This window comes from Petaurus breviceps, unplaced genomic scaffold (genome assembly GCF_028583685.1).
Source record: "Petaurus breviceps papuanus isolate PSGF00001 unplaced genomic scaffold, PetGlider_PUasm1.0 182, whole genome shotgun sequence".
In the NCBI taxonomy this organism is placed as follows: domain Eukaryota; kingdom Metazoa; phylum Chordata; class Mammalia; order Diprotodontia; family Petauridae; genus Petaurus; species Petaurus breviceps.
This window is the reverse complement of record NW_027185786.1, coordinates 146092-172677: the sequence shown is the minus strand read 5'-3', so window position 1 is coordinate 172677 and position 26586 is coordinate 146092. Positions and strand designations below refer to the sequence as shown.

At 41.5% G+C, this 26586-nt stretch overlaps 1 protein-coding gene across 1 annotated transcript; it reads left to right on the top strand.

Annotated features, from left to right (window-relative positions):
* Nucleotides 1–2038: 2038 nt before the first annotated feature.
* Nucleotides 2039–26329, top strand: LOC138160772 (zinc finger protein 383-like). Its single transcript, XM_069087500.1, has 7 exons — nt 2039–2223; nt 4666–4760; nt 6683–6759; nt 7428–7585; nt 19078–19204; nt 20594–20689; nt 24182–26329. The coding sequence occupies exons 4-7, from the start codon at nt 7553–7555 to the stop codon at nt 25294–25296; spliced, it is 1371 nt and encodes a 456-aa protein (XP_068943601.1). The 5' UTR covers nt 2039–2223; nt 4666–4760; nt 6683–6759; nt 7428–7552; the 3' UTR covers nt 25297–26329.
* Nucleotides 26330–26586: the final 257 nt, after the last annotated feature.

Sequence of the window (26586 nt, the reverse complement as noted above, 5' to 3'; positions counted from 1 at the left end):
GCAGAAGACCAAAGTTTAGAGTCCTAGAGAATGGCCCCTAGCACCCAGAGATTCTCATCCCAGGTCCATCTGAAGAGGGTACCCTCCAAGAGGGTTAAGGTTGCTCTGGAGACCCCAAAATACCACCATGCCGGGTCATTTTTAGAGGCCCCAGCAATATTTAGGGATTCCTGGAGGCCCTTTGGGCTTCTACATCACCCCTTCAAGACCTGGGCTTGACTAGGCTCTCAGCCTCGGCTGGTAGGGGTCCCTGACCATCTCATTCTCCAGAGAAGTCGGCACCTGGATGTTTCCAGGGCTCTGGGGCTCGACATGGGCCAGGACTAGCCTGCCTGCCTCTGATGCTGACTTGCCTTAATTCGACCCAAAAGTGCATGTGAAAATCTGTGTCACTGTGTGTTGGTGAGTGTTTGGAAGTGTTAGTGTCTCTTATTTTTCTGTTCTGTCTTTTTCTTAAGGCTCTGTCCTGCCTTTCCATCTGAGGGTCTAGACCTGCGTAGGGAGTAGGAGGAAGGGGGAGACGTACCCATAGTGGTTGCCAAGGTGGGTGTAATGAGAAAAAGGGGAAAGTATCCTATCCTGTGGTGAGAGCACAGGGCAGGTATAAATCTAGTTGGGGGAGGGCTCCATCTCAAGCCTCCAGGAAGGTCGGGCCCACCAGAGAGTATCTTGTGTCTTGATTCTCTGGGCATTGGGTGTAATTGGGGGGTGGGGAGGACTCCGGCCTCCAGGCAGGGCCCCTCAGCTCGAATCTCACGTCTCAATCCTCGGGGCTCATGTTCTGATCCTTGGGGCAGTGGGTGTAAGTTGGGGGAGGACATGTCGAGTTTCTAGGTCCCCCGGAATGTATCTCGTGTCTCAATTCTCGGGGCATTGCATGTAAATAGGGCGGGGGATCCAGGGCTTCATCTGGAGCTCCATATTAAGCCTCCTACCAAGTCATCCCTGTCTAGCAGGGCCCCTCTTGGCTCTCTGAGACCTTATCCCAATCCGTTGGAATCACACTTACTCCCTGGCAGACTCCAGGACGTTGGAACTTCTGCCAGTAGGTTGGTTTTCTGGGGGGACAGTTTAGTCACCCTGGGGTGATCGGTCGACATGGTCTCACTTTTCTAACTGGTCGTGGGAGTCTTGTCCCATGGATGGGTATTCCCAGAGCCTCCTTCCCTTATCACCCTCGAGGCATCCTCCTTTGAGGCAAGGAGTAAATTGGAGGGACTCTGCTCAGGGGGAAAATTCTTATTCCCCACTCTGAGACAAATCAGGGTTACTTTGCTCGGGGGGAGCAAGCCCCCCCCCCACCAGGCCCATCAGGGTTGCTCTACTTAGGGGTAAAATTCCCGTGGAGCCCCTCCCCTCCCAAGTTCATCAGAGTTAAATTGCACTGGGAAGCCCGTTTTTCTGTTTCTTCTGGCATATCCTGTGGTGAGAGCACAGGGCCTGTGGTAAGAGGCAAATTTCACTTGTTTATATTTTTTTGTAAGTGTAAGGGTGCTTGGAGCTGTGAGAGCACAGGGCCTCTAGGGAGAGGCAAAATTTCGTTTGTTCTTATTTTTGGTAAGTGTACGGGTGCATAGAGAGAAAAATCATTTGTGCCCAGTTTCAAGTCATTTGTGCTTCCTTTATCCTGTGCCTTATTTTGGGGTCCTCTATGTGGGCCTGAGGTATTGTCTCCTTTGCTTGGATTTTATTCGTTTTTTCTGTGTTTATTAAGTGTTACACGTACGGCGGTCTTGTTCTCTGTTTTTGATTTTGCAGTAAGCTATTTTCACTTTTTGCCTGGCAGTTCGGGGCGGTACTCTGAAATTTTTGTAATAAGTTACTTTTATTTTAGTTTGGATGCATCCTGTATCTAAACTTCTTTTGGTTTGTGTGGTTTCCTGCTTGCCGGGTACGGGGCTTCCGCCAGTTTGTCCAAAACTTCTTTGGGCAGTAAGTTACAGCAATTTTACATTAATGTCTGGCTAGCACTCATTTGGTTCCTGGTAGCCCAGCCCCTGCTTGTATCTAAAAAGAAGGAGGAAGTTCAAACAGTTTTACAGGATGAAGGGGAAGATTCAGATCTCCTTCTGAGTGTCCCACTACCACCCCCATATAGTTTAGTAGCTCCTCCCTCCCCTCAGTCTACTCCTCCGGCCTCTCTACTGCTGCTACCTCCTTCCCTGGACCTGGCTCAGCTGGACCCACCTCCGCATCTTTTGCCTGATTCTGCTAAGGAGGAAGGTAAGCTCATTTCCCCCACTCCTAATCGGGCAGGGATAAACTTTTGCTTTGAGGCTTCCTCCTCTTCCCTTTTTTGTTAGCCCCCAGAGGGTCCTGGCAGCCCTGGACATTCTTCCCGTCCATCTTTTATTGTAAATACTTCCAGCCCTTCTGTAAAATCTGTCCAATGTCTTACTCCTCCCCAAACTTTTAGACTGAAACCAGATCAGTGTGGCTACTGCAAAAAGAGAGGCCATGGGAGGAAGGATTGTCCTAAGTTACCATGATCTTATTGTAAGGGACCAGGTCATTTCAGGAGCCAGTGCCCTCATAAGGCTTCCTTCCACAAGACTTCTAATTTCTGGCCAAAGTCTGGCATGCTGAGTAAATATATGTGATATTTCTGGTGGGGGGGTGTAATTGTGGGCCCCACTAGCACCTATTCTGGGCCCCTGGGCACCCTGAAGCCCATACCCCTGGGAGTGCAGGTGACCCTTTTTCCTTCATATTCCTGGGTCCATGATTTGCAATTTGTAGAGAGAGGATAAAAGCCCCAGCATTTGTTGGCCCAATTTTCTATAATTTTTGGTTGTAATAATTGTATACATGCATTGGTAATGCAGTTATTTAATGTTGTTGTGTTATCATAGTATTTCTAAATCTGAAAAATTTCCTTCTATTGTATGACTTAAGTGACCATCATTTAAATTTAAATTGTGTTTATAGTTCCTTTATGTTATTTAAATTGGGTTAGTTAAAACTGGGATTGTTTGGATTTTGAGAATTGCTATAACTTTTATGGGGTATTTATATTTCCCAGTGGGAGTTGTAGGGGTTTTTGGAATTTAAATTGTCCTCCATATGCATTAAATTTTATGTTTTGAAAATTCATGTGGGTCAAATGCAAGTAGTAATAATATTGCTTAGATTTATTAAATTGTAAGATCTTTAAGTACAGCAGTCTTTATTTAACTTACAATTATAAGATGGGTAAGTTTGTGTGACATCAGTTTTACTATTTCATCAATTTTGCTAGTATATTGTATATCTCTGCTATTTAGAACATCAGGTCTCTACACCTTGTACCTGTATTGGTTACAACTGTTTTTATACTCTAAATTGTGTTACATATGTATCAGTGAAATAGTCTGAATAATGGAGTATTTTGGCCCATCCACACTCCACTTTTGGCTTTTTGGCCCTGTGTGTTATTTAATATTTTTCCTAGTTTTGTGTTTTCTAGGCATAGCACCCAGATGACATCTTTGACTGGGTGCCCACCACTGCCCAAAACCATGCAATGCTTTGCCAGACCAGAGTCCATCAGCAGGCCCTAAGTACCTAGTGAAACCATGACCCCAGCTTTACGTCCTACCTCAGCATGGTTTGAGACACTGAAACTTTCATCCCTGATCCCAAATGATTTGGGGTCCTATTTGTTTGAAAAGGGGACGAAGGGCTGGGTGCTTGGGAGCCTGCCCGGTTTATAAATTACTGGGCCCTGCATATTAAATTTGCCTGTTGGTTAAGTGTCTCTCAGACTACAGGCCAATTCACCTACAGTAGGCAGCCAGCAGTGGGTACCAGTCCATACTCACCTACCATCCCCTGAATATGATATCTGCTCAGTTCCAGTCAATTTCCTCCACGGGACCCATTGAGGCAGGGACAACTCTACAACCCTTGTCAGCCTGAAGAAGCCATGGGAGCAGAGACCCCTGCCCCTGTTCCCCAACTGAATTTGGGTCCCAACTCTATGAGGGGGAATGATGATAAAGCTGCCCAACTTTATTATAGGCCTGGCCCTAGTAAGCAGTAAACAGCAGGTCCAATAAGAACTTAAAATCCCCTGTGGATGGCAAATATTTTGAAAGTTAGAATATTTAGAAATCAAAATTATTTTTTAATGTTTGGATATATTTAAATAGCCTTCAAGGAAAAAATATTTTTAGAAAGATGGTTTGGAAGGTCTTGTATGATATTTTCTGAAAGTCCATGTATGGAAAGCTAAGGAAAGTTAGAAGGTTTGGGGACAAATGGGTTTATCTAAGCCCCTTCTGTCTCCAACTAGATGATATCAGTTTTGGATGGTCCAGGAATGAGTATGGTATGAAAAGGGCAGAGAGAGTCTGAGCAAGTTAAGGGAAGGCATTTTAGAAAACCATTACAAATTGATAAAATGATTGAAATGGCGTTTTGAAGGAAAATGAATATAAATTGATTGAATTAATTGTTAGGATACCCATAAAGGAAATAGGAAAATTTGGCAAGTAGTTATAAATTTGTTAGAGTAGTTGAAAAAGATTAAAATTATAAAAGTGATTAGGTTGATGATTGAAAATTATTACTTAAGATGCAATGGGACTATTGATTGGCTGTTTCTTTGAGTCTACCTCCAGATATAAATATCAAGAAAAGCTGCCCCAGCCACTGATCCATGGTGCCAATCCCTATAACTTACAGGTGTGAAGTGAGCTACCCCCAAGGTGCCAGATCTGAAGATACAAGTATGAAATGCAATGGAGGGTCCGGGGAACAACTGTTCAGCATGTGCTGAGGTAAAATTCTCCTGACTCATTTTACCCACTAGCACCTGGCACATTAAAATTGGCTCACTGAAAATTGCAGTTTGGTATACATCTTGCCTGGCACTGACACTTGGCTCACTGCACATTGCAGCTTGGTAAACATCTCTCTGGGGCCTCCAAAAATGTTGTGAAGAGAATAAGAGCCAGCTGAGATCTGGGTTTTAATAAATTTAGATGTGGATTTATTGATCAAGTGCATGACTGCCTGCAGTATACACTCAAATCAGGCAGCCTTGAGTTGGGATACAGACAAGGCTTATAAAGGCAAAAACCACAACTGGGGAGGGGAGCTAGCATAAGCAGTGACATACAGAAGCCAAGAACAGACATTGATTGGATCCATAGCTCAGGGCTAATTTGGGAAATATGGTGCAAGGGTACAAGGGCACAGCTGGGGTCCTTCCTAGAACAGAGTGGAGGGCACAGGGACAGTGGAATTCCTTGCAGGCTGGGGTCATGGAACAGGTCAGGCTCATGTTCTGGGTGAAGGGTATGGGGCACCCTGCTTGGTCAGCATCCTGGGTGGAGGACCTTGCTGGGTCATCATCCCAGAACAGGGTGGTCTATTGTGTGGGATAGACTTGCCCCATGATCTTTGTACAGGCTTGCACCATAGCCCTTATGTGAATTCTATTTCAAGGCTTACTGATTTAGGGAAGTTCTAACTAAGGGAAAGATAAGGGAGCAGGGGACTATGCCTTGGGTGACTCTTACCCAGGACTACACCTTTAAGCTGTTAAAAGAGGTCACAGGGTTTAGGATAAAGACAAAGACACATATAAAGGGGCTCAATGGTGGCTTAATGGTGGGCTCCAACTCAGGCTGCATGTGATTTGGGTTACCATGCAAGACTACCAAAAGAATTCAACTCCAGTCTTCTTAGCCAAAGAAAAGTAACATTTGTTAAAAGTTCACTTGCAGTGCTCTCACTATTCTAAGGCATTCTATGGCACTCTCACTCTTCAAATTAAGAGTATATATATACCCCAAATCCTCAACTGAGAAAAATTTGGTGCATAATCACAACATAAACAATGTTACAAAGTTAACACCTGAAACAAAATTGCCAGGCAAATAACATCAATTCAGTTGATTATCTTAGTTAGGATTGTCTTGGATACAAAAACCTCTTTATCCATTTCTGCAAGCAACTCTCTAGGCTGGTTACTTTCAGAGAGGAGCAAAGAGAAATTCTGATCCAGTTGCATTTAATAATTATTCTTTCAGCTCCCAAATACAAGCCCTTGAATGCCATGTTTTAAGGGTATTTGACATTAAGGGTAGATCTGCCCTCAGCTGACCCAACACCCCAGTTATCCTGCTGGGAGCAGACTTTAAATGAGCCCACATTCTAATTTAAACTAGGAGAAACATGCTAATCAAACTGACAGTATTTTGTGAACAACCGCCATTCTGAAACTGATCTCTGCTTGGCTGTGAATCCCTTACTCTCCTGGAAATCTCCAGGATGCTTCTTCCTTGCTCTCCCCCTCCCAACCCCTAAAGTCCTGAATCTTTCCTCCAGAAAGAAATCAGGTGGCAGGGTGATGGGGGAGGAGGAGCCCTCAGAGTTGCCCAGCCTGGTGGAGGGTGCCCAGGTGGAATTGGAGCTCTGGGGTGGAGTTAGGAGGCCTGGGAGGAGTGTAGGGCAGAAGAGGGGTCGCCCCAGTGGCCAAGGCATTCTGGGTGATAGGGGGCAGGACTTGTTGAGGAAAGGCAGAAAGGATCCTGAGTACCTGGCCCTGGGTGTGAATGGAGGAAACTGCCCTTCCTGGGGGCCTCTGAGAGAGGGAGGACCCTCCCAGAGTGGGCTGGCTGAAAACTGGAACTTGTGCTGTGATTGCTCTGCCCTCTCCCCCTGCAGCTGAGCTCTCTCTGCCTTTTTCCCTCAGAGCTGAGGTCACACTGCTTTCACTTGGACCTGAGATCTCTGCCTTGTGGATGCCAGCTCTTTGGGTGCAGGTCCCAGGTAGGTCTGAGCCAGCCTCTCACAGACCTGCTGGCTTCTGCTGGCTGTCCATAACCATTGGGTCTCCTCCTCCTCCTCCTCTGACCATGTGGTGAGTCCAGCTCTAGGTCCGCCTGGAACAATCCTCCCTCCCTAGCCTGGCTACTGGACAAGCTTCCTGCTGCTAACACTTTTCCAGATTCCCAGTCACTTCCTGAAAATCCGGGGTCACTCTCTACACATTGTGGGAAGATTTGGGATAGGATTGAGGGAGCTGAATAGCCTGGGGTGTTCTGGAGTTAACCTAGAAGGGGTCTAAATGGGATTAAGGGGTTAGAAGTAGCCTGGAGTGGTCTTTAGGCAACTGACAAGGGCTGTGCTGGGCTGGGGCCACAAAATCAGGAGAATTGAAAGGATTTTTGAGTAGGTGGGGATGTGTGGGAAAGTTCAGGAGCTGGGTTGATCTTTTGGGGTCCAGGTCCCATACCCAGTCAGAGGGAGATCTCTGATTCAGGAGCCACTGAGGCTGTGACTGGTCTCATCCCATCTGGGATCCCAAACCCCTTCTGACTCTGGGTTCTCTAAAGGACAGTAGGGGAAAGTAAGGGGAAAGAGAGTAGTAAGAAAAAGTGGGCCTATCTTCTTTTCCCAGCTGGACCCTACCTCTGGGTTTCATTTTCTGTCCTCAGGGCAGGGCCTCACCCCCTGAAAATCTCTGTAGGCCAGCTTCTTGCCCTGGGACTCTTCTGCCTCCCCTGCTCATTCTACAGAAGACCAAAGCCTGACCCCAACAGGGAACCTGGAACCAGAGGGAATGGCCCCTGGGAGCTGCAGACCCCCATCCAAGGTGAGTGCACTCTGTCTACAGACTTGACCTACATCAACTGAAGAGGCATTTCCATACACGAAGAGGATTATCTATGAGGCTGGCAGTCCCCTCCCTATGAACTGTTTCATTGCAAAAATAGACAGGAAATTGCAAACAGTAGTGAAAGCACGATCCTGTTCTCTGTATTTTGAATTGATTCCTGGCACTTTGGCATCACAATCACTAACTTCCTCCTGCCCCCACCCCCAATTACTGCCCTCTCCTGTGCATTTTCTGTTTTTCCTCATGAACCCTGAGTCACAAGGAAGACCTCTTCACTCATTACTCTCTGCTCTGTAGAAGTCTTGTGTTTGCTCCTTTAGCTATGCCTGGCACCCCTTCCCCACATCCATAGAATCACTCTGCTCTCCACTTTGCCTCTTTGACCAAGCTCTCCCTGCTAGACCTGGAAGACAGGATGCTCTGCTTGTCCTCCAGGGTCTGAGCTGCACAAACAGCTCGGTCTGGGGCACACTGACAGGCCCTTGTCTTGCAGTTGCTTTGATTCTGAACAGAACCCTGAGTGGGGGGGCAGTGAGGGGAGAAAGGAGCAAATGCTGTGACCAAGGTTGGGGGTGTTCCTGGCCTCCTGCATGTTTTGGTCCAATGTTTCTGGAAAATATAGACACTGAAGAAAATAGACTAAGTTGGTTTCTGGGTCACATTCACATATTCAAAGGCCCTTCCTTACCAGAGCTATCTGGACCAGGCCAAAGAAAAGAGTACCTTCTTAAGCTGTTTGTTAATTAGTATTTGTTAAGGGCCTAGAACTTCCCTTGTTAGAGGGGATGTAGGGAAAGGGCTGAGTTTGGGGAACTATTCAAAGTTCTGGCTGTTTTCTTTTCAAATGGGTGAAAGAGGGGTATTGAAGGAACTGTCAAAGAGGCCTCAGGCTCTTTGTGCAAAGATAAAATGGATTGATTTACTTTCTCCCCCAAATCCCACTTTTGACCATCTTCAGAATAATCCCATTGAGTAGGTGTTCTAATTGTCTTTACTTCACAGTTCAGGAAGCTGGAGCAAACAGGTTCAGTGACTTCCCAACCAGTGTCACATAGCCAGTGTATGGGGCTGGATTTGAACTCAGAGCTTCATGATCTTATACCATTTCATAGCTCCATCAACATTGTGTTAGTGTGTCCATCTTCCCACATCACTCCTCCTACATTGACTGGTACTTTTTTTTGTGATTTTTGGCAATTTTGCAAAGTACATTTTGCTTTGTTTTTCTCTTATTAATGGTTTGGAGCATTTTTGCATATGGTTGGGGATACTTGCAGTTCTTTCTGAGAATTTTTTGTTCATATCCTTTGACCATTTATCTACTGGGGAATGGCTCTTTGTTGTTTTCAGCTGTTTCAGTCATGTCTGACTCTTTCATACATTGGGGTTTTCTTGGCAGAGATACTAGAGTCATTTGTCATTTCTTTCTCTAGCAGATTTTACATAGGAGGAACTGAGGCAAACAGGGTGAGGTAACTTGCCAAGGGTCACATTGCTAGTTAGTGTCTGAGGCTAAATTTGAACTCAGATCTTCCTGACTCCAGGCCTGGTGCTCTGCTCTCTGTTGCACCACCTACCCCTCACTGGGTATTTGACTTTGTAAAGATAATTTCATTTTCCCCCAATTACATATAAAAACATTTTGTATTCCTAAATTTTGAGGTCACAGTTCTCTACCTCTCCCTTTCCTCTTACCCCTCCTGCATATAGTAAGCAATCAGAAACAGGTTATACATATGCAATCATATAAAGCATTTCCATATTAGTCATTTTGTGAAAGAAAACTTGAACCAAAAAGGAGGAAAGTGAAAAATAGTATGTTTTAGGTCTATATTTCTGACTCAGTTCTTTCTATGGAGGGTGATAGCATTTTTCATCATGATTCCTTTGGGATTATCTTAGATCATGGCATTGCTGAGAAGAGCTAATTTATTCACTGTTATTCAACATACAATATTACTGTTACTTTTTCCAGTCTTCTTCTGGTTCTGCTCACATCAATCAGCATCAGTTCATGTAAATCTTTCTAGGTATTTCTGAAATCATCCAGCTTTTCATTTCCTATAACACAATAATATTCCATTGCAATCGTATACCACAACTTGTGAAGGCATTCCCCTGTTTTTTTTTCTTTTTGGAGGGGGGAAGGCAGGGCAATTGGGTTTAAGCTAATTGCCCAAGGTCAAAGGGCTAGTAAGTGTTAAGTGCCTGAGATTGGATTTGAACTCAGGTCCTCCTGACTCCAGGGCTGGTGCTCTATTCACTGTGCCACCTAGCTGCCTCTAAAGCATTCCCCTATTAATGGGCATCTCCTCAATTTCCAGTTCTTTGCCACCACAAAAAGCTATTATAAATACCCTCACATAAATAGGCCCTTTACTCTGTTTTTGAAAAAAATCTTTTGTGGATACTGGCTTAGTAGTGTTAGTGCTGAGTCAAAGGACATGCACAGTTTTACAACTTTTGAAATATAATTCCAAATTGCTCCTCATAACAACAGGATCCGTTCACATATCCACAAACAATTCATTCGTGTCACAGTTTTCCTACTTCCCTCCAATATTTATCATTTTCTTTTTCTATTTTATTAGCCAATTCCATAGGTATGAGGTAGTGGTAACCTAGAGTTGTTTTAATTTGCATTTCTGTAATCAACAGTGATTTAGAGAATTTTTATAGGAGTAGAAATAGCTTTGATTTCTTTGATATGCCTGTTCATATCCTTTCACCATTTATCAATTGAGTTGTGACTTTTATTCTTATAAATTTGACTCAGAGCTCTATATGTTTGAGAAATGAAGCCTTTATCAGATACTTGTAAATTTTTTCCCACTTGGCAGCTTTCCTTCTAATCTTGGTTGCATTGATTTTGTTTCTGCAAAAAACCTTTTTAATTTAATAAAATCCAAATTATCAATTTTACATCTAGTAATGCAGCTTATGGATAAGTTCATTCCATTTATATTTCGATTTATTATAACTGTATTTCCCCTTATTTCTCCTCTCCTCTTCCTCTCCCCTCACCTCTTTTGCTTCTGACCAATCCCCCCCCCCACAACCTGCCCTTACTTCTATCAATCTCTATCCCCTTATCCCTGTTACTTTTTACTTCCCTATAGGATGAAATAGTTTTCTATCCCCATCTAAGCATGTATGTTATTCCCTCTTTCAGTCAATTTTGATAAGAGTAAGACTCAAGCCCTCCATTCCCACCTCCCCCATCTTCCCTTTCACTCTTATTTGCCTCTTTTATGTGAGACAATTCACCTTCTTCTGCCCTTCCTTTCCTTCTTCTGGGGGTATAATTCTCTTTCTCACTCCTTAATTTTGTTTTTTTTTTAATATCATCTCATCATAGTCAATGTATACTCCTCCTAACTGCCCTAATAGCCATAAAGGTCTTAAGAGTTACAGATATCATCTTCCAATGTAGGCGTATGAACATTTTAACCTTATTGAGTCTCTTCTGTTTTCCCTGTTTACCTTTATTTTATTTTATTTTTAAGCAATCAGGGTTAAGTAACTTGCTCAAGGTTACACGGCCAGTTATTTCTGGGTGTGGTGCTGAGTGTCTGAGCCCAGGATTCGATCTCCAGGTCATCCCGACACTGGAGCCGGTGTTCTTACTCGATGAGCCACCTGGCCGCCCCTAAGCAATTGGGGTTAAGTAACTTGCTCAAGGTTACACGGCCAGGTGTTTCTGGGTGGGTGCTAAGTGTCTGAGCCCGGAGATTCGATCTCCAGGTCATCCCAACACTGGAGCTGGTGCTCTTACTGCTGTGCTACCTGCCCCCCCCCACCCTGTTTACCTTTAGAAGTTTCTCTTGAGCCTTGTATTTGAAGATCACATTTTTGTCCAGCTTTGGGATTTTTGTTAGGAATGCTTGATTATCCTCTGTTCCCTGGATGCCTAGTTCCTTTGTCTTGCTGAATATCATTTTCCACACCCTCTAATTTTTTAATGTAAAAGCTACTCACTTTTGTGTTAGCCTGATTGTGGCTCCATGACATTTGAATTGCTTCTTTCTGACTGCTTTTACTCTTTTCTCCTTGACCTGGGAGCTCTAGAATATGGCTATAAAATTCCTGGGGTTTTTGATATTGGATCTTTTTTAGGGAGTCATTGATGGATTCTTTTAATTTCTATTTTACCCTCTGTCTCTTGAGATATCCAATCTCTTTCTTTGATAATTTCTTTGCCAAGAAAATACCAAATGGGGTCATGGAGTGTCAGACATGACTGAAGTAACTGAACAACAACAATAGCATGCATGTAGCATGCATTGTAGAGGATTGTGTAAGATGTTGATCCAATCCCAATTTCCTTTCTCACTGCTTTCCAGTGTTCTCAGCAGTTTTTTTTAACCAAGAAAGGAAGTTTACCCTAAGCAGTCTTTTTTCCACTTTATCAAACATGGAGTTACTGAGTTCTGATGATTCTGAATCTCCCTTGTTTAAACTGTTCCATTCATTGATCTCTCTCTTTTACTTTACTAATACTATATAGTTTTGATGACCAAAGCTGTATACTATAGTTTTACATCTGGAAGTGCTCTTCTTGCTATATCCTTACTTCTTTTGATCATTCTCCTTGATATTATTGTAGATCTTTTTATTTTTCCAAATGAATTTTGTTATTGTCTTCAGCCCTGTAAAATATCTCCCTCATAATTTTGTTATCATTATGGATGTTGTTCAGTCATGTCCAACTCTTTGTGACCCCATTTGCGGTTTTCTTGGCAAAGATAATGGAGTAGTTTTTTCCTTTCTTCATCTCATTTTTTTCAGATGAGGAGACTGAGGCAAACAGTTAAATTACTTACCCAGAATCACACTGCTAGTAAGAATCTGAGGCTGGGGACAGCTAGGTGGCTCAGTGAATAGAGCAGCTATCCTGGAGTCAGGAGGACCTGAGTTCAAATCCAACCTTACTCACTTAACTGGCCTTGTGACCTTGGGCAAATCAGTTAAACCCAATTGCCCAGCCTCCCCCCTCCAAAAAAAAAAAAAGAATCTGAGACTGAATTTGAACTCAGATTTTTCTGACTCCAGGATTAACCTTCTATCTACTCTGTCCCTCAGTTGCTCCCACTATTTCAGTATGATAGTCATAAATGTATATATATTGCTGTGAAGGATTCACTTGAGTTTGACTCTTCTGTTGACCATGAACCAATTTCTGTTCTTATTTTATTGTGGAATGAATGGATATACTGATAATTTCTGCCTTTTCATATTTGTTTGCAGTATGTTTCCGCCCTAGTCCATGCCTAATTTTCATAAAAGTTCCATGGGGTGCAAAGAAATAAACAATATCTTCAGTTCTGATTTTCTTTCTAACAATATTTGACTCTTTTTTTTATCATTGAACACCCACATTTTGTCACATGTTGGTAATCTCCTATTTGCTGGATAAATCTACCTGGGCTGTATACTGAGCTTCACGGCTTTCTGGAACACGGTCTTCCATTCCCTCCTCATTTCTAGTGTGTTTTGGTAGTCTTGTATATTTCAGTGTCCTTATAGTTGTGTTTGAAAATATTTCTCTTGATGGCTTTTAGAACTCTCTTAGCCTCAATGACCTGACAGTCTAACAGATGAAAACAACACACCAAAAAAAAAATGATGAAAATGGTTTGGAGTGAGGAGAAATCACTCTAGTTTTAAGGGTTCAGAGAGGTCCCAAAGATGTTGAGCCAGGTAAAAAATTAAATGTCTGAAATGAGCTTTCTCCTTCAATGTAGGTTTGGAGTTCACAACCCCATCCTATGGTGGTGAGGGATGGAAGCTTGCAAAGAAAAGAGATTTCAAATAGCTTTTGTTGGGTGTCAGTTAGGGAATCAGAGATGAGTTATCAATCCATAGGAGGACTGCCTTCTGGCAATGAAAGCCCACATGATGAATACCATGCAGTGAAGAATAGTGACTCAAGAGATCCCAGTGAAAGAGAATTATAAATTCTTGAGCATCTCAAAGATCAAGAAATACTTTAATTGTTGCAAAGTAAAATAAAAGAATAAAGGAAGTGAAAGATGAGAGGTTAAAAAATAGACCATGAGACAGGTCTTTTAAAGAAGAAACCACAAAGATAAAAAGTAAAGGACAATTTTGCACATGTGAAGAATTGTTCCCAAATATCAGAATTTCTGATCAATGAATCATACACTAATGATGGGAATAGAAGATCATCAAATTCCAAGAACACTGGCCACACAGACATGTAGCAGAATGGAAATAGAGATGACTGCTCCCAAGTATCAAGGCATTTTCAGATTTGGCCAGTCTCTCCTGTATATGGTTCCTTCTCTTAACTTGTCATCCCAGGTTTCAGTGTTCTAGAGATTTGTTTACATCCTTTATTTCTCATGAGGAAACTGTCAATATCTTTCTAATGAATTAGCTGAAATGCAACCTGTATTAAATTTTGCTTTTTTTAATGTATGAAGGAACCCTCCACAATAACTCTTAATTCTATGTAACTAAATAGCAACATATGGGTTGATTGATTCTCTGATACTTGTGTTAATTTTGACCTGACAGCAATACCAAGAAAATACAGGTTTTTCCAAAAGGTCAAGGATAATCAAAGGAATAGATATTTAAAAAAAAAAACCATGAAAGAAGGCAAACTAAACATACCAGATTTCAAACTATATTGTTTAGTCATAATTATCAAAACAATCTGGTACTGGCTAAGAAATAAAGTGATGGATCAGTGAAATAGATTAAGTATAAATTACCTTATAGTAAATGACCTTAGTAATCTGGTGTATGATAAACCCAAAGATTCAAGCTTTTGAAACAAATACTTATTTCACAAAATCTGCTGTGAAAACAGGAAAATACTATATCAGAAAGTAGTTATAGACTAATATATCACACAGTATACCAAAATAAGGTCCAAATGGGTAGGGGAATACCATAAGCAAATTAGGAGAGCATGGAATCATTTGTCTATCCTACCTAAAGATAAGGGAAGACTTTATGACCAAACAAGTGATAGAGAATATTACAAAATGTAAAATTTATAATTTCAATTTTATAAAATTAAACTGTTTTTGTTCAAACAAACACAATGCAACCAAAATTATAAGAAAATTAGAGAAGTGGGGAAAATTTATTTTCACAGAAAGTAGCTCTGATAAAGGCTTCATTTCTTCAATATATAGAGAAGTAAGTCTAATTTATAAAAATATAAGTCATTCCCCAACTGATAAATGGTCAAAGAATATGAAGTCAGTTTTCAGAATAAGAAATCAAAGCTATCCATAATATGAGAAAATGCTTGTATCAGCAATGCCATATTCACAATGCCTATGGAAATTACAGATATGCTGATATAATTATCCATCACAAAATACATCAGGCTTGACATATGGGGGAATAAGCTAGAAAATTTATTAAAATACCAAAAGGCTGAGTCCCAAAACCAGAAAGTGAAAGCCATCAGAGTAGTTAAGAAATTGGCACAGGTAGATAAAGCAGAAAGCACCCACATTCTCAAGCCTTTAAAACAGAACAGGCTACCTCAGGCAAAGGTCCTCCTCTCCCCACTCACAGCAACCACCTAGCGTCCTCCAGGAAGCATGCTCCCAGCAGCTCCGGCCCCTGGCAGTCCTCAGCAGGAGTCCTTAGCAGAAATTCTGGCTGACTCAAAAAGGGCTTCGCACTGCAGCTGCCTCTGCTGCTGCTGCCACTGTCGCCGCCACTGCTAGCCACCGCAGGAACTCTAGTTTGGCTTCCGCTTCCTCTTGCTCTGCCCCTTCCTGCTACATCAGCAAGTCCAATGGGGCATGGAAGATCTTTAAATCCCATAACCCTTACAATGCTCTAAATCACCATTGGGTGGAGAAATGCAAACTGAGGCACCAACTCATATCGATCAGATTGCCTAATGTGATCAAAAAGGAAAATGATGTAGTTTGGGGTGGATGTGGAAAAACTGGAATTCTACTATACTGTTGGTGGAATTATGAACTGATCTAATCATTCTGGAGAGCAATTTAGAACAATGCAGAAAGGGCTTTAAAACTGTATGCCCTTTGATCCAACAATACCACTACTAGGTTTTAGCCCAAAGACATCAAAATAGACAGAAAAGGAAGTATTTGTGCAAAAATATTTATAGCAGCTCTTATTATGGTGGCTAAGAATGGAAACTGATGTGATACCCATCAAATGGAGAATGCCTAAATAATCTGTGGTAATTGATTGTGATGGAATATTATTGTGCTGTAAGAAATAAGGTGGATGATTTCAGAAAAACCTGGAAAGACTTACTTGATCTAATGCAAAATGAAGTGAGGAGAGCCAGGAGAACACTATATACAGCAACAGCAATTTTGTTCTGTGAAAAACTGTGAATGACTAAGCTGATCTAAGCAGTATAATGCTCCAAGTAAATCCCAGAGTACTAATGAGGAAACGTACTATCTGTCTTCAGAGAAAGGACTGATATTGTTTGCATACTGACTGGAGCATGCCATTTTTCACCATCTTTCTTAAATTCTTTTTTCAAGTCTTTCTGTAAAAAATAACTAATAACATGATTGCACATGTGAAACCTATACCTTATTGCTTACTACCTAAGTTAAGGGGAAGGGAAAAGAAGGAAGGAGGGATAGAATTTGTAACTCAAAACTTTAAAAAACCACAAACATTAAAAATAACTATGTAAATGGGCGGTAAATATGTTTTCAAAAAATGTAAAGAAAAGAAAATAGAGGTTCTGTACCATTATGCATAGTACCATCTACTGGTTATAGCAAATGGAGAAATTTTGAATCCTCTGAATTAGTTCATTTACTTTGACAGCACAGTTTCCAGAATGTGCACAGAGGTGATGAGATTGTGAAAAGAAGTACCCTTTAAATCAGTTAGTATTTAATTACTTGGATTTCTTTTTAGTTTCCCTTATTTGGGAAAAGTTTACCCTAGTAGCTAAGCCAAACTAACAAAGATATTCTCCTATGACTAGGTTATCTATAGATTTAATGCATACACAGATTGATTAGACTTTATTATTTAGTAGCAGATAATTTATAGTAAGACAAATATCTTTGTAGGCCTAAAATAATCATGGTATTATAAGACTCTTTCTAAGGTCAAATTCCCCTTTTTGGCTGATGTAGTAAAGAAGTTGACCAAATTCCAAGTTCCTGTTTCCAGTCTTAGTGTTTAAGCTCCTTTTTATTTTTTCTTCAGCCTGAGGTTAACTCTCCATTGAATAGTGTAATCTTTTAGGGTTGAGTTTACCTTTCTGGGAGCTGGAGGGTGGGGTGTGACTGCTAAGTCCAAAACACAAGTCCCTCTTTTCCAGTATTTCTTCAAAGTATAGACTCTAGCAGGGACTAGGGTATTTTCACCTTTTGTAAAAAATTTCTTTTTGGAGGGAACAATGCAGGGCAGTTAGAGTTAAATGACTTGCCCAAGGTTATATGGCTAGTTAGTGTTAAGTGTCTGAAGCTGGATTTGAACTCAGGTCTTCCAAACTCTAGGGCTGGTTCTCTATTCACTGTTCTACTTAGCTGCCCCAGAGGTATTTTCACTTTGACAGACAAGTTGAGAGACACAGGATGAATCTGGGTCAAGAAAGCCCAGAAGGAGTAAGTAGTCAGGTAACTTGCCTTGTCCAATTGAATTATACTCAAAACATATTCCTTAAGATCACTCTAAACTTTTTCTTCCTCTTCTGTTCTAAAAATAATCCTTGTAAATCACACCTTTGTCAGAAACTACTGGGGCAGCTAGGTGGTGCAAAGAATAGAGCACCGGCCCTGGAGTCAGGAGGACCTGAGTTCAAATGTGTCCTCAGACACTTAATACAAAAACTAGCCGTATGACCTTTGGCAAATCACTTAACCCCAATTGCCCTCCAAAAAGCAAAAAAAAAAAAAAAAAGAAATTCCTGAGAAATTAGTTGACCTTATTTAAAGATAAGCTGTCACCTCTTACAATCAAATCATTGTTTACCAGCTAATTTTGTAGCTGAGATTATTTTCAATTTCAGATAACTAATCTGAACAGTTGACACTGCTCTCTGCCAGAGATAGTTCAGTGTTTGAGAGGCTCCCAAGGAAGTGTGGGAGAGAAGAGGTTGTAGGCTGCACACCAAACAGAAGATCCACTGAGCTATTGAGCTGACCTCATTGTTGTGTGCCTGTGAAAGCTGAACAGTCTACCAGCCCCATGCCAGGAAACAGGATAACTTCCATTTGAATTGCCTTAGGAAGATTCTGAAGGTCACCTGGCAAGGTTAGGTAGTGGACATTGGGGTCCTTTCTCAAGTTAGATCAACAAGCATTCACATTCTACTGCAGAGAGCCCAACCCTGATGGACTGGCCATGCTGTTCAAATGCCAGAAATTCGAAAGCCTAAAAGACTGTTTGAGAGAAAACACATGCAAAGAAGGCACTCACCAGGTGGTCAGAAGAAGGGATACAAGGACATTCCCAAGGTCTCTGGAAAATTTTGTAGTCAATTGTGAGACATGGGAGATGCAGGAAAGGACCACCCAGCATAGCTTGGCCTCATCCAAGAATGTGCTGTGCTAGCAAGGCAGAAGTGCAGTAGCTCAAAAGAATGATGAGATGTGCAAATTCAGAGCCATCTCCACCCCAAACGTTCACCTGGATTATTTGTTACCAACCTGTTGTGGAGCCTTCTGGTCATCCCTGGTCAGACACATTAACCCTGACATAGCTGCTTTGAGCACAAAGAACAGCAGAAATGACCAACCATGTAACTAAATATTATACTAAGGACATAGATGTTATTGCCAAATGAAAGCAGTCACGAAGTGAAGGCAGGAGATGTTTTGACCATGACACATCATATCCCAGGCAGACTCAAGCCCTCAGTGTAACCAGGGATAACTCTCCTTCACTTGGGCAGAAAGTCTCGAATCCCTCAGTTCAGTGCAGGTTGTCATTAATGTGTCTCATGAATCCCTTTCGTGCTTTGTCTAGATAAGACTTTATTTCAGACTCTCAGGAAATTAACTAGATTGTTTCTTCTTATTTCTGTAATCAAACATTCCACCCCTCCTGCCTCCCCCATACTTTGTACTTGCCAGCTTCTCACAAAATTCATCGAATTTTATTTATTCCACATTGCTTTTATCGGTTCTGATAAGTAAGAAATATCCCAACATCTTCTTTCTACTCCAGAGATCCTTCTACCTCACAGATTAAACACATACTTTGTCCCAGATTCCACAGAGACATTCCATAGGAAAACATTCCTCAACTTGATTCCAACTGATCATATCAAACACTTTTCTCAATGTTTAATCAAGCTCTCAATAAGTATGGTTTTAAGTGTTGACTCTGATACTCATCAAAGATATGACTGTTGGGTAAATCCCCTTTCTGTGCTTTAGTTTCCTCTTCTCCCTTGATGAGGGTTAGACAGCATGAATTCTGGAGTCCTTTTTCAGGCCTAAATCTTGTGACTCTTGATGGTTTAGGAGTTGGTGACATTCCAGGATGTGTGTGTGGACTTCACCCCAGAGGAGTGGAGCCTCTTAGACCATCGCCAGAAGAAATTGTATAAGGAGGTCATGCTGGAGAATGCCCGGAACTTTCTCTCTTTGGGTAAGGACATTTCCCCAGGCCACTCTGAGTGTGCTGTCAAAGGGAATATCCTGAAGCCTCAGTGTGCTGGCTTTAGAGCATTAATCAGTTAATACAAAGGAAAAAGTTCTGGTCTCCTGTTTCCAAGAGAGAGGGTCCCTCTTACTGCCTGGTTTTCCTGTAAAAGGTCAGTACATTATGTGAAGATAATATGAAGGTTTCCTTGTTACGCCTGAAGCTGTCTCTTGCCAATTCTAGGTAGCTTGAGGTCAAAGATGAGATCAGTGTTGAAACATGTCAGATGTAGAACTAATCCCATGGATTATTTAGTTCAGCCTCTCCCTGGACATGAATTATTTCTGCCAAATCTCTGAAAACTGCTCAGGCAGCCTTTCCCTGTACCCTCTTCCTTTTTGGGAGGGGCCAAGTATTTAGAATATTCTTTTCATGAAACATCCATTTATAACTTACAGTTCTTAGTTGTGCCTGATGTGACACATTTGTCCTTAATCTTCCTTTTACTTTATCTCCACATTCCAGCACAGATGGTGGGAAAGGAAGGATGGGAATAAGCCTTTCCCTTCACTGCTGTTCACCAGCTGCTGTGCTTAGTGCTTTCTTTACAATATTATGTTTTAGGTGCTATTATTATCCCCATATGACACTTGAGAAAACTGAAGGAAACGTATTAAGCGACTTTTGTAGAGGCACACATCTAGTAAACTGTCTGAGGCTAGATTTAAGCCCTGGCATTCCTGACTCTAGGCCCAGGGCTCTCTCCACTGCATGACCAGCTACCTCTAATTTCTAGATAATGGAAACTATGCAATGAGTCTATTCTCCTATGTACAAGGTGCACCAAGATCAAGTTTTCTGATTCCAAATTGGCTCCATCATCTTCTCCCCCACCTCTCTCCAAAGTTCCCCAAAAGAAATATTGTGGTAATCATACTTAAGGATTCTGGGAATGATCCCGTGCTCCTTGCTTGCATGCCCCCATCAATTGCAGGAAAAACAGACTGAGCAAGAACCAGAATCTGACTAACTCAGGTTCATTGAGGTCCCCAGCAGGAGAATCTCACCAGAAGAGGCAGTGACTCCCTGAATGAAGGGTAACAAGATTTTTATAGGTTTCTGGGAGTGAGGAGTTAGGTGGGAGGCAAGAGCCAAAGCTGATATGTCAAGGTCTAATTTGCTGGAACTCAAGGCTGATCTGGCATATCCCAATTTGGTTACTTGCATTACAACCATTAATGGGAGAATAAACCAGCTTTGTGTGAACATGATAGAGTGATTCTCAAAATGGAGTAGCTTTGTATGTATACTGTTTGTATGTATGTATACTGTTTCCCCTAAAGAGAATTGAATTCCATTTTTTCTCCATGCTCATCCCTGTTTCCATATGCTCAGGGCTTCCAGTTCCCAGAGGATATTTAATTTCTTATTTTGAGGAAAGGGAAGCACCATGGATTTTGGAACAAGAAGACCTGAGGAGCTGCTGTCCAGGTGAGTGAGGTGAAGGCAAGTATATGAGAGCTGTGATTCTTGGCTTTGTGGCAAAGCAAGTGCTAGATTTGGGGAGAGGAACACCTGACTTGGATTTCCTTTTCAGACACTTTTGGCAGTGGGTACTTGGACAAATCAGTAAACTGAACTGAGTCTCAGTTTCCTCTTCTGTAACATGAGGAAGTTGGACACCATGGCAATTAAGCCTCCCAGTGATAAATCTGTGATTCTAAAAAAAGTTGTTATTTGTAATTTGAGAGCATAGAAAGTGCAAAAGGGAATTAGGCTTTCTAATATGGGTTCTTTCTTAGACTTTTTTCAAGTCAGTGAACATTGATTAACTTCCTCCTATGTTTTCTGCAAAGCACCAGGGATATAAAGAGATATAAGGATTATTCCCAGCTCTCCTGGAGTTCATAGACTGCTGGGGCAGATGCCATGCCAACAACAGTGTAGAAACCTGTGATGGACAAGAGAGATGGGAGCTCATTGAGAGAGTGAAGTCAGTAAAGTGAAGCAGGACTGGAAAGTTTTATTGAGGAAGGTGTCCTGTAGCTGTGACTTAAGGGAAGCCAGCATGAACATTGTAGGCATGGAGATGGCATAGAGAGCCCAGAGAGTCAGGAGGTGGAGTGCCCTGTTCACAGAGCAGAAGGGAGGCCCATGCCCCTGGATCATATCATGGTTAGTGGGGATATGAGGTGAAAGGCAATTAGAAGATAGGGGAGGGGTAGGTAAAGAAAGAGCAGGTAATTAATAGCCCTAGAGAGGTTTTTCTATTTGGTCCTTTTCCTAGGGAGCCTTAGCACGTTGTTGGGGCCATGGTGACATGTTCAGTCAACAACTTTAGGAAGATGTTCTTTGATAAGTGGGTGGAGGAATGACTGGAGTTGGGGGGACACTCGAGGCAAATGGACCCAGTGGCAGGTTCTAGCAATACCTCAGGTGTGAGGTGTTTGGGGCCTGAACCAAGGAAGTGGCTGTGTTGGGGAGAGAAGGGGGTGTATGGGAGAGATGTTACCTAGGTGGTATCACAGGACTTTGCAGTAGATTGAATATGGGCGTCAGGAGTGTTCTAGTCAATGAAGAGTGCATGACATATATGAGTCCATACTATTGGGAGGATGCCATGAAGAACATTAGAAAAATAGGCATATGGGAGGGTTGGGGGAAAGAGAATGATCTGGTGTGTGGCACAATGAGAGGAGTGCTAGGGGTGGCCAGGTGGCGCAGTGAATAGAGCAGTGGCCCTGGAGTCAGGAGGACCTGTGTTTGGATCCAGCCTCAGACACTTAACACACACACACACAAAAGCTGTGGGAACTTGGGCAAGTCACTTAAAACCAATTGCCCTCCAAAAAGCAAAAAAAAAGCAGTGAGAGGAATGTCACTACAAGAGAGTTAGAGAGAGAGAGGGACAGGGAGAGGGAGATGGGTGATTGACTGTCAGAGGCTGGAGAGAAGGCAAGAAGGATGAGGATGAAGAAATGACTAGCAGATTTAGCAACTTTGAGATTTTTGGTAATGGGGAGAGAAGAATTTCAGTTGCATAATGAAATAGGGAGCCTGAACTGCAGAGAATTTCAGAGAAAGGAGAGATAATGAATTGGAGACACGAGTTGTAAATGGGTTTTTCCAGATATTTAGCCATGAAATGGAAGAATGATATTGGAAAATATCCCCAGTTGAATGGATCAATGTTTTGAGGATTAGAGAGAAATAGTTTTATTTGCGGCAGTAGGAAAGGAGTCATAAGTGTGGGAGAGACTAGAAAGTAGTGAAAAGGGGGATGCTGGAGAGGCAGTGTACTGAGGAAGACGCCGTACTAGAATGGGATGATTTATACATGGAAAGGAGTTTCTTTGGCTAGCAGCATGAGGACCATTTCGTCTGGTAGTGGTATCAAAAAGGAAAAGAAGGCACTTAATGTATGGGATATGAGGAGATAATTTTTTCAGTGAAAAAATAAAAGGCACTTTTCTCTGCTGAGAAAGTGTGTGGTGCTGGACAATGGGATCAAACAATAAGGGACAGTTGGGAAAGAATGAAAATTATTGGAGAAACTGTTATGGTGAATGAGAAAGGCAGTCAGTTATGTGGTTTCCAGTCATTTCTTAATCTTCGTGATCCCATTTTAGGTTTTCTTGGCAAATATCCTATACTGATTTGCCATTTCCTTTTCAGGCTCATTTTACAGATGAGGAAAGCAAGGGCAGGAGGTCTAAGTGACTTGCCCAGGTTGACACATCTAGTAAATGTCTGAGGCTGGGGTTGATTTTGAGTCTTTCTAACCAGTACTCTTATCCATTGCACCACCTAGCTACCCCAAGGGAGTCAGGGAAATGTCAAAGGATAGCCTTGCCAAGTGGGGTCCACACTAAAATTATGTACCCTCAATTTGTAGTGGACCCAGGCAGCCTGTTTTTATGATTTCCTTTCTCTATCCAGAGTGTTTAATCTAGTTCAGTGGGATATAAGAGAACTCAAGGAGTGAGGGTGGAAATGGTTTAAGAAGTAGAGTAGAATTAGGGAGGACAGTGTCAAAATCAGAACAAGAATGAGGAGAATTCCAGGCACACCCTCAAGACATTGCATGTTCAGTTCCAGAGCTCTGTAGTGGCATGAATATCAAGGGAGTCCCTTGAATTTTTGGTACCTCACTAACTAACTCAATAAAAGTTATTTTTATAATATGCTGTTGTCTATTATATGTAGAACACTATTATGTCTTAAAAATATACATAATTTTAAATAAAAATGTTTTATTGCTAATAAAAGTGAACTATCACCTTGGCCTTTAGTGGGTCTCAGTCTTCTAACTGGTGGAAGCTCTGGCCCAATGGTGATTGCTGCTGATGGATCATGGTGGTAGTTCAAGGTTGGTGGTTGCTGTGGCAGTTTCTTAAAATAAGGCAACAGTGATGTTTCCTACATTGATTGACTCTTCTTTTCCCTTGAACTTAAAGCCCCATGGTAGGGTTATTGATTGGCCTAATTTCAGATTGTGTGTCAGAGAGCAGGAAGACCCAAAGAGAGAGAACAGGTCAACATCCAATAATAAAATATTTTTTTCTAAAAAACAAAACAAGACAAAGGTAAATACAATCGAGAAAGGCCATCTAGTTCCATGGATAGAACATGTCCACTTGCAGGGTTGGAGTTCTGGTCTCAGTTGCTGGGACTCAGCTCACTCAGCCATTCTGAGGTCATCGCCTGACTTGAGAATGCTGGGTCTGCCAGTGTCACAGGTGTTTGTGAAGATCTGATGTGATTGTGTGTGAAGTTCTTTGTAATCCAAGCTGTCCTGCAGATGTGGGCTAATGGCAGTTTCAAATGATTGATTCTGTCCTTTTAACTTCAAAGACTGTTCTCTCAGCCTGGGGAAGTAGGATATACAGCAATTAGTACTTTCTCACAATGGAGGGAAGGGATGATAATTCTATCTGTGTGTACATCTGTCTCTGTATATATTTTATGGTTTGTTTCTTGCAGGAGGAGAGATTAGACCTGAAAAGAAAGAGACTACTGAAAAGCTAAGCATTTCTATGAAAGAAACTCACCAGGAAATCTTCATGAGTGATGGCCATTGTGACTTTACTGGGCAACCAATCTGTGCTGTATTTCACAGAATCCACACAGGACAGAAACTTAATGCTTGTCACCATTTTGGGAAAGACTTGAGTCAACAATCATCCCTGAATTACCACAAAAAAATTCATACTGGAGAGAAACCACGTGAGTGTCATGAATGTGGTAAAGACTCATCCTTCATTATTCATCACAGTATTCACAGTGACAAGAAACCTTATGAATGTAATCAGTGTGAGAAGGCTTTTAGAAGTAACTCTCATCTCACTCGACATCAGAGAATCCACACTGGTGAGAAACCTTATGAATGTAATCAATGTGGAAAGGCTTTTAGAAGTAACTCTCATCTCGCTGAACATCAGAGAATCCACACTGGTGAGAAACCTTATGAATGTAATCAGTGTGGAAAAGCTTTTAAAGAGAAGGGCAAACTTGGTTTACATCAGAGAATCCACACTGGAGAGAAACCTTATGAATGTAATCAATGTGGAAAGGCTTTTGGAAGGAAATCTCGTCTCACTGAACATCAGAGAATCCATACTGGTGAGAAACCTTATGAATGTAATCAATGTGGAAAGGCTTTTAGATTGAGCTATGGTCTTGTTGTACATCAGAGAATACACACTGGAAAGAAACCTTATGAATGTAATCAATGTGGAAAGGCTTTCAGACAAAAATCCCAACTTGCTACCCATCAGAAAACCCACACTGGAAAGAAACCTTATGAATGTAATCTAGATGGAAAGGCTTTCAGTTCTAGGTACATTCTTGAGTTACATCAGAGAATCCATACTGGAGAAAAACCATATGAATGTTTTCAATGTGGAAAGACTTTCAAAGTGAACTCCAAACTTACTGCACATCAGAGAATCCACAGTGGTGAGAAACCTTATGAATGTCATCACTGTGGAAAGGCTCTTAGAAGGAACTCTGATCTTGCTATCCATCAGAGAATCCACACTGGAGAGAAATCTTATGAATGTTATAAATATGGAAAAGGCTTTTACACGAACCTCTAGTCTTGCTGCACATGAGAGAATCCATACTGGAGAGAAACCTAATGTGATAAAACCTTTTATGTACACTCTTCACCTTACTATACAAATCTGTTGAAAACGAAATACAAAACACATAATTTCTAGGTAATCATTTAACTAATTATGGCTAGTGAATAATTAATAAAAGAACAGTCATTTAGCTATCTCTTGTAAACCAAAGATGTATCATAGAGGTCTCTTAACAGTTTCATATACCCTTAGATAAGTAGGTGTTACCAACAGGCATAAGTCAACTCTGATTGGTTCAAAATTAATGAGAATGAATGTTAAAATGAGAGGTGGACTTGTTCTAATGAGGTACTAGAGGACATGACTTCTGACTCAGTTTTGGACAAAGAGACTTATCTCTATCCAGATCACCCTTGTCTGGAGGCAATCTAGACAAGAGGGGTAATCCATTTCCCCTCAGATCTGACTAAGATACACTGGGCCAGAATTCTTCCAGACACTTTACTTTTTGATCAGATCTAAACTTTTCCAGTTCAATTCTTGCCCAAGATTTCATCTCATCATCAGCCCTGCCTTTCAAAGGTTGGCTGAATCACCTACAGGGCTGTTTTCCTCCCCCCCCTTAATTAATTTATTTATTTTTAGTTTTCAACATTCACTTCTATAAATTTCAAATTTTCTCCCCCTCCCTCAAGATGACTAGCAATCTGATATGGTCTCCACATATACATTCCTATTAAACACAATTTCTCGTGAGTCATATTGTATAGAAGAATTGTAACAAATGGGAGAAACTATGAGAAGGAAAAAAATAACAAAATAAAACAAAAAAGAAAATAGTCTGCTTTGCTCTGCATTCTGACTCTGTAGTTCTTTCTCTGGATGTGGAAGGTATTTTCCATGATGTGTCCTTTGTAATTGTTTTAGGTCCTTGTATTGATGAGAAGGGCTAAGTCTATCAAAATCAGTCCTCATGCACTGGCTGTTACAGTGTACAATGTTCTCCTGGGTCTGCTCCCCTTACTCAGCATTAGTTCAATGAAGTCCTTCTAGTTTTCTCTGAAGTGTGCCTGTTCATCATTTCTTATAACCCAATAGTATTCCATCATATTCATATACTACAACTTGTTTAAGCATTCCCCATTTGATAGGCATCACCTCAATTTCTAGTTCTTGGCCCACATAAAAAGCTGCAATATTTTTGTGCATGGGTCCTTTTCCAAATTTTTGTGATCTCTTTGGGATACAGACCTAGAAGTGGTATTGCTGGGTTCAAGGGTATGCACACTTATATAGCCCTTT

Coding starts and splice junctions, on each gene's coding strand:
- LOC138160772 (XM_069087500.1), top strand. CDS start 7,553: ATGGCCCCTGGGAGCTGCAGACCCCCATCCAAG. Junction 7,586..19,077: donor GCTGCAGACCCCCATCCAAG/GTGAGTGCACTC, acceptor TTGATGGTTTAG/GAGTTGGTGACATTCCAGGA. Junction 20,690..24,181: donor CCTGAGGAGCTGCTGTCCAG/GTGAGTGAGGTG, acceptor TGTTTCTTGCAG/GAGGAGAGATTAGACCTGAA.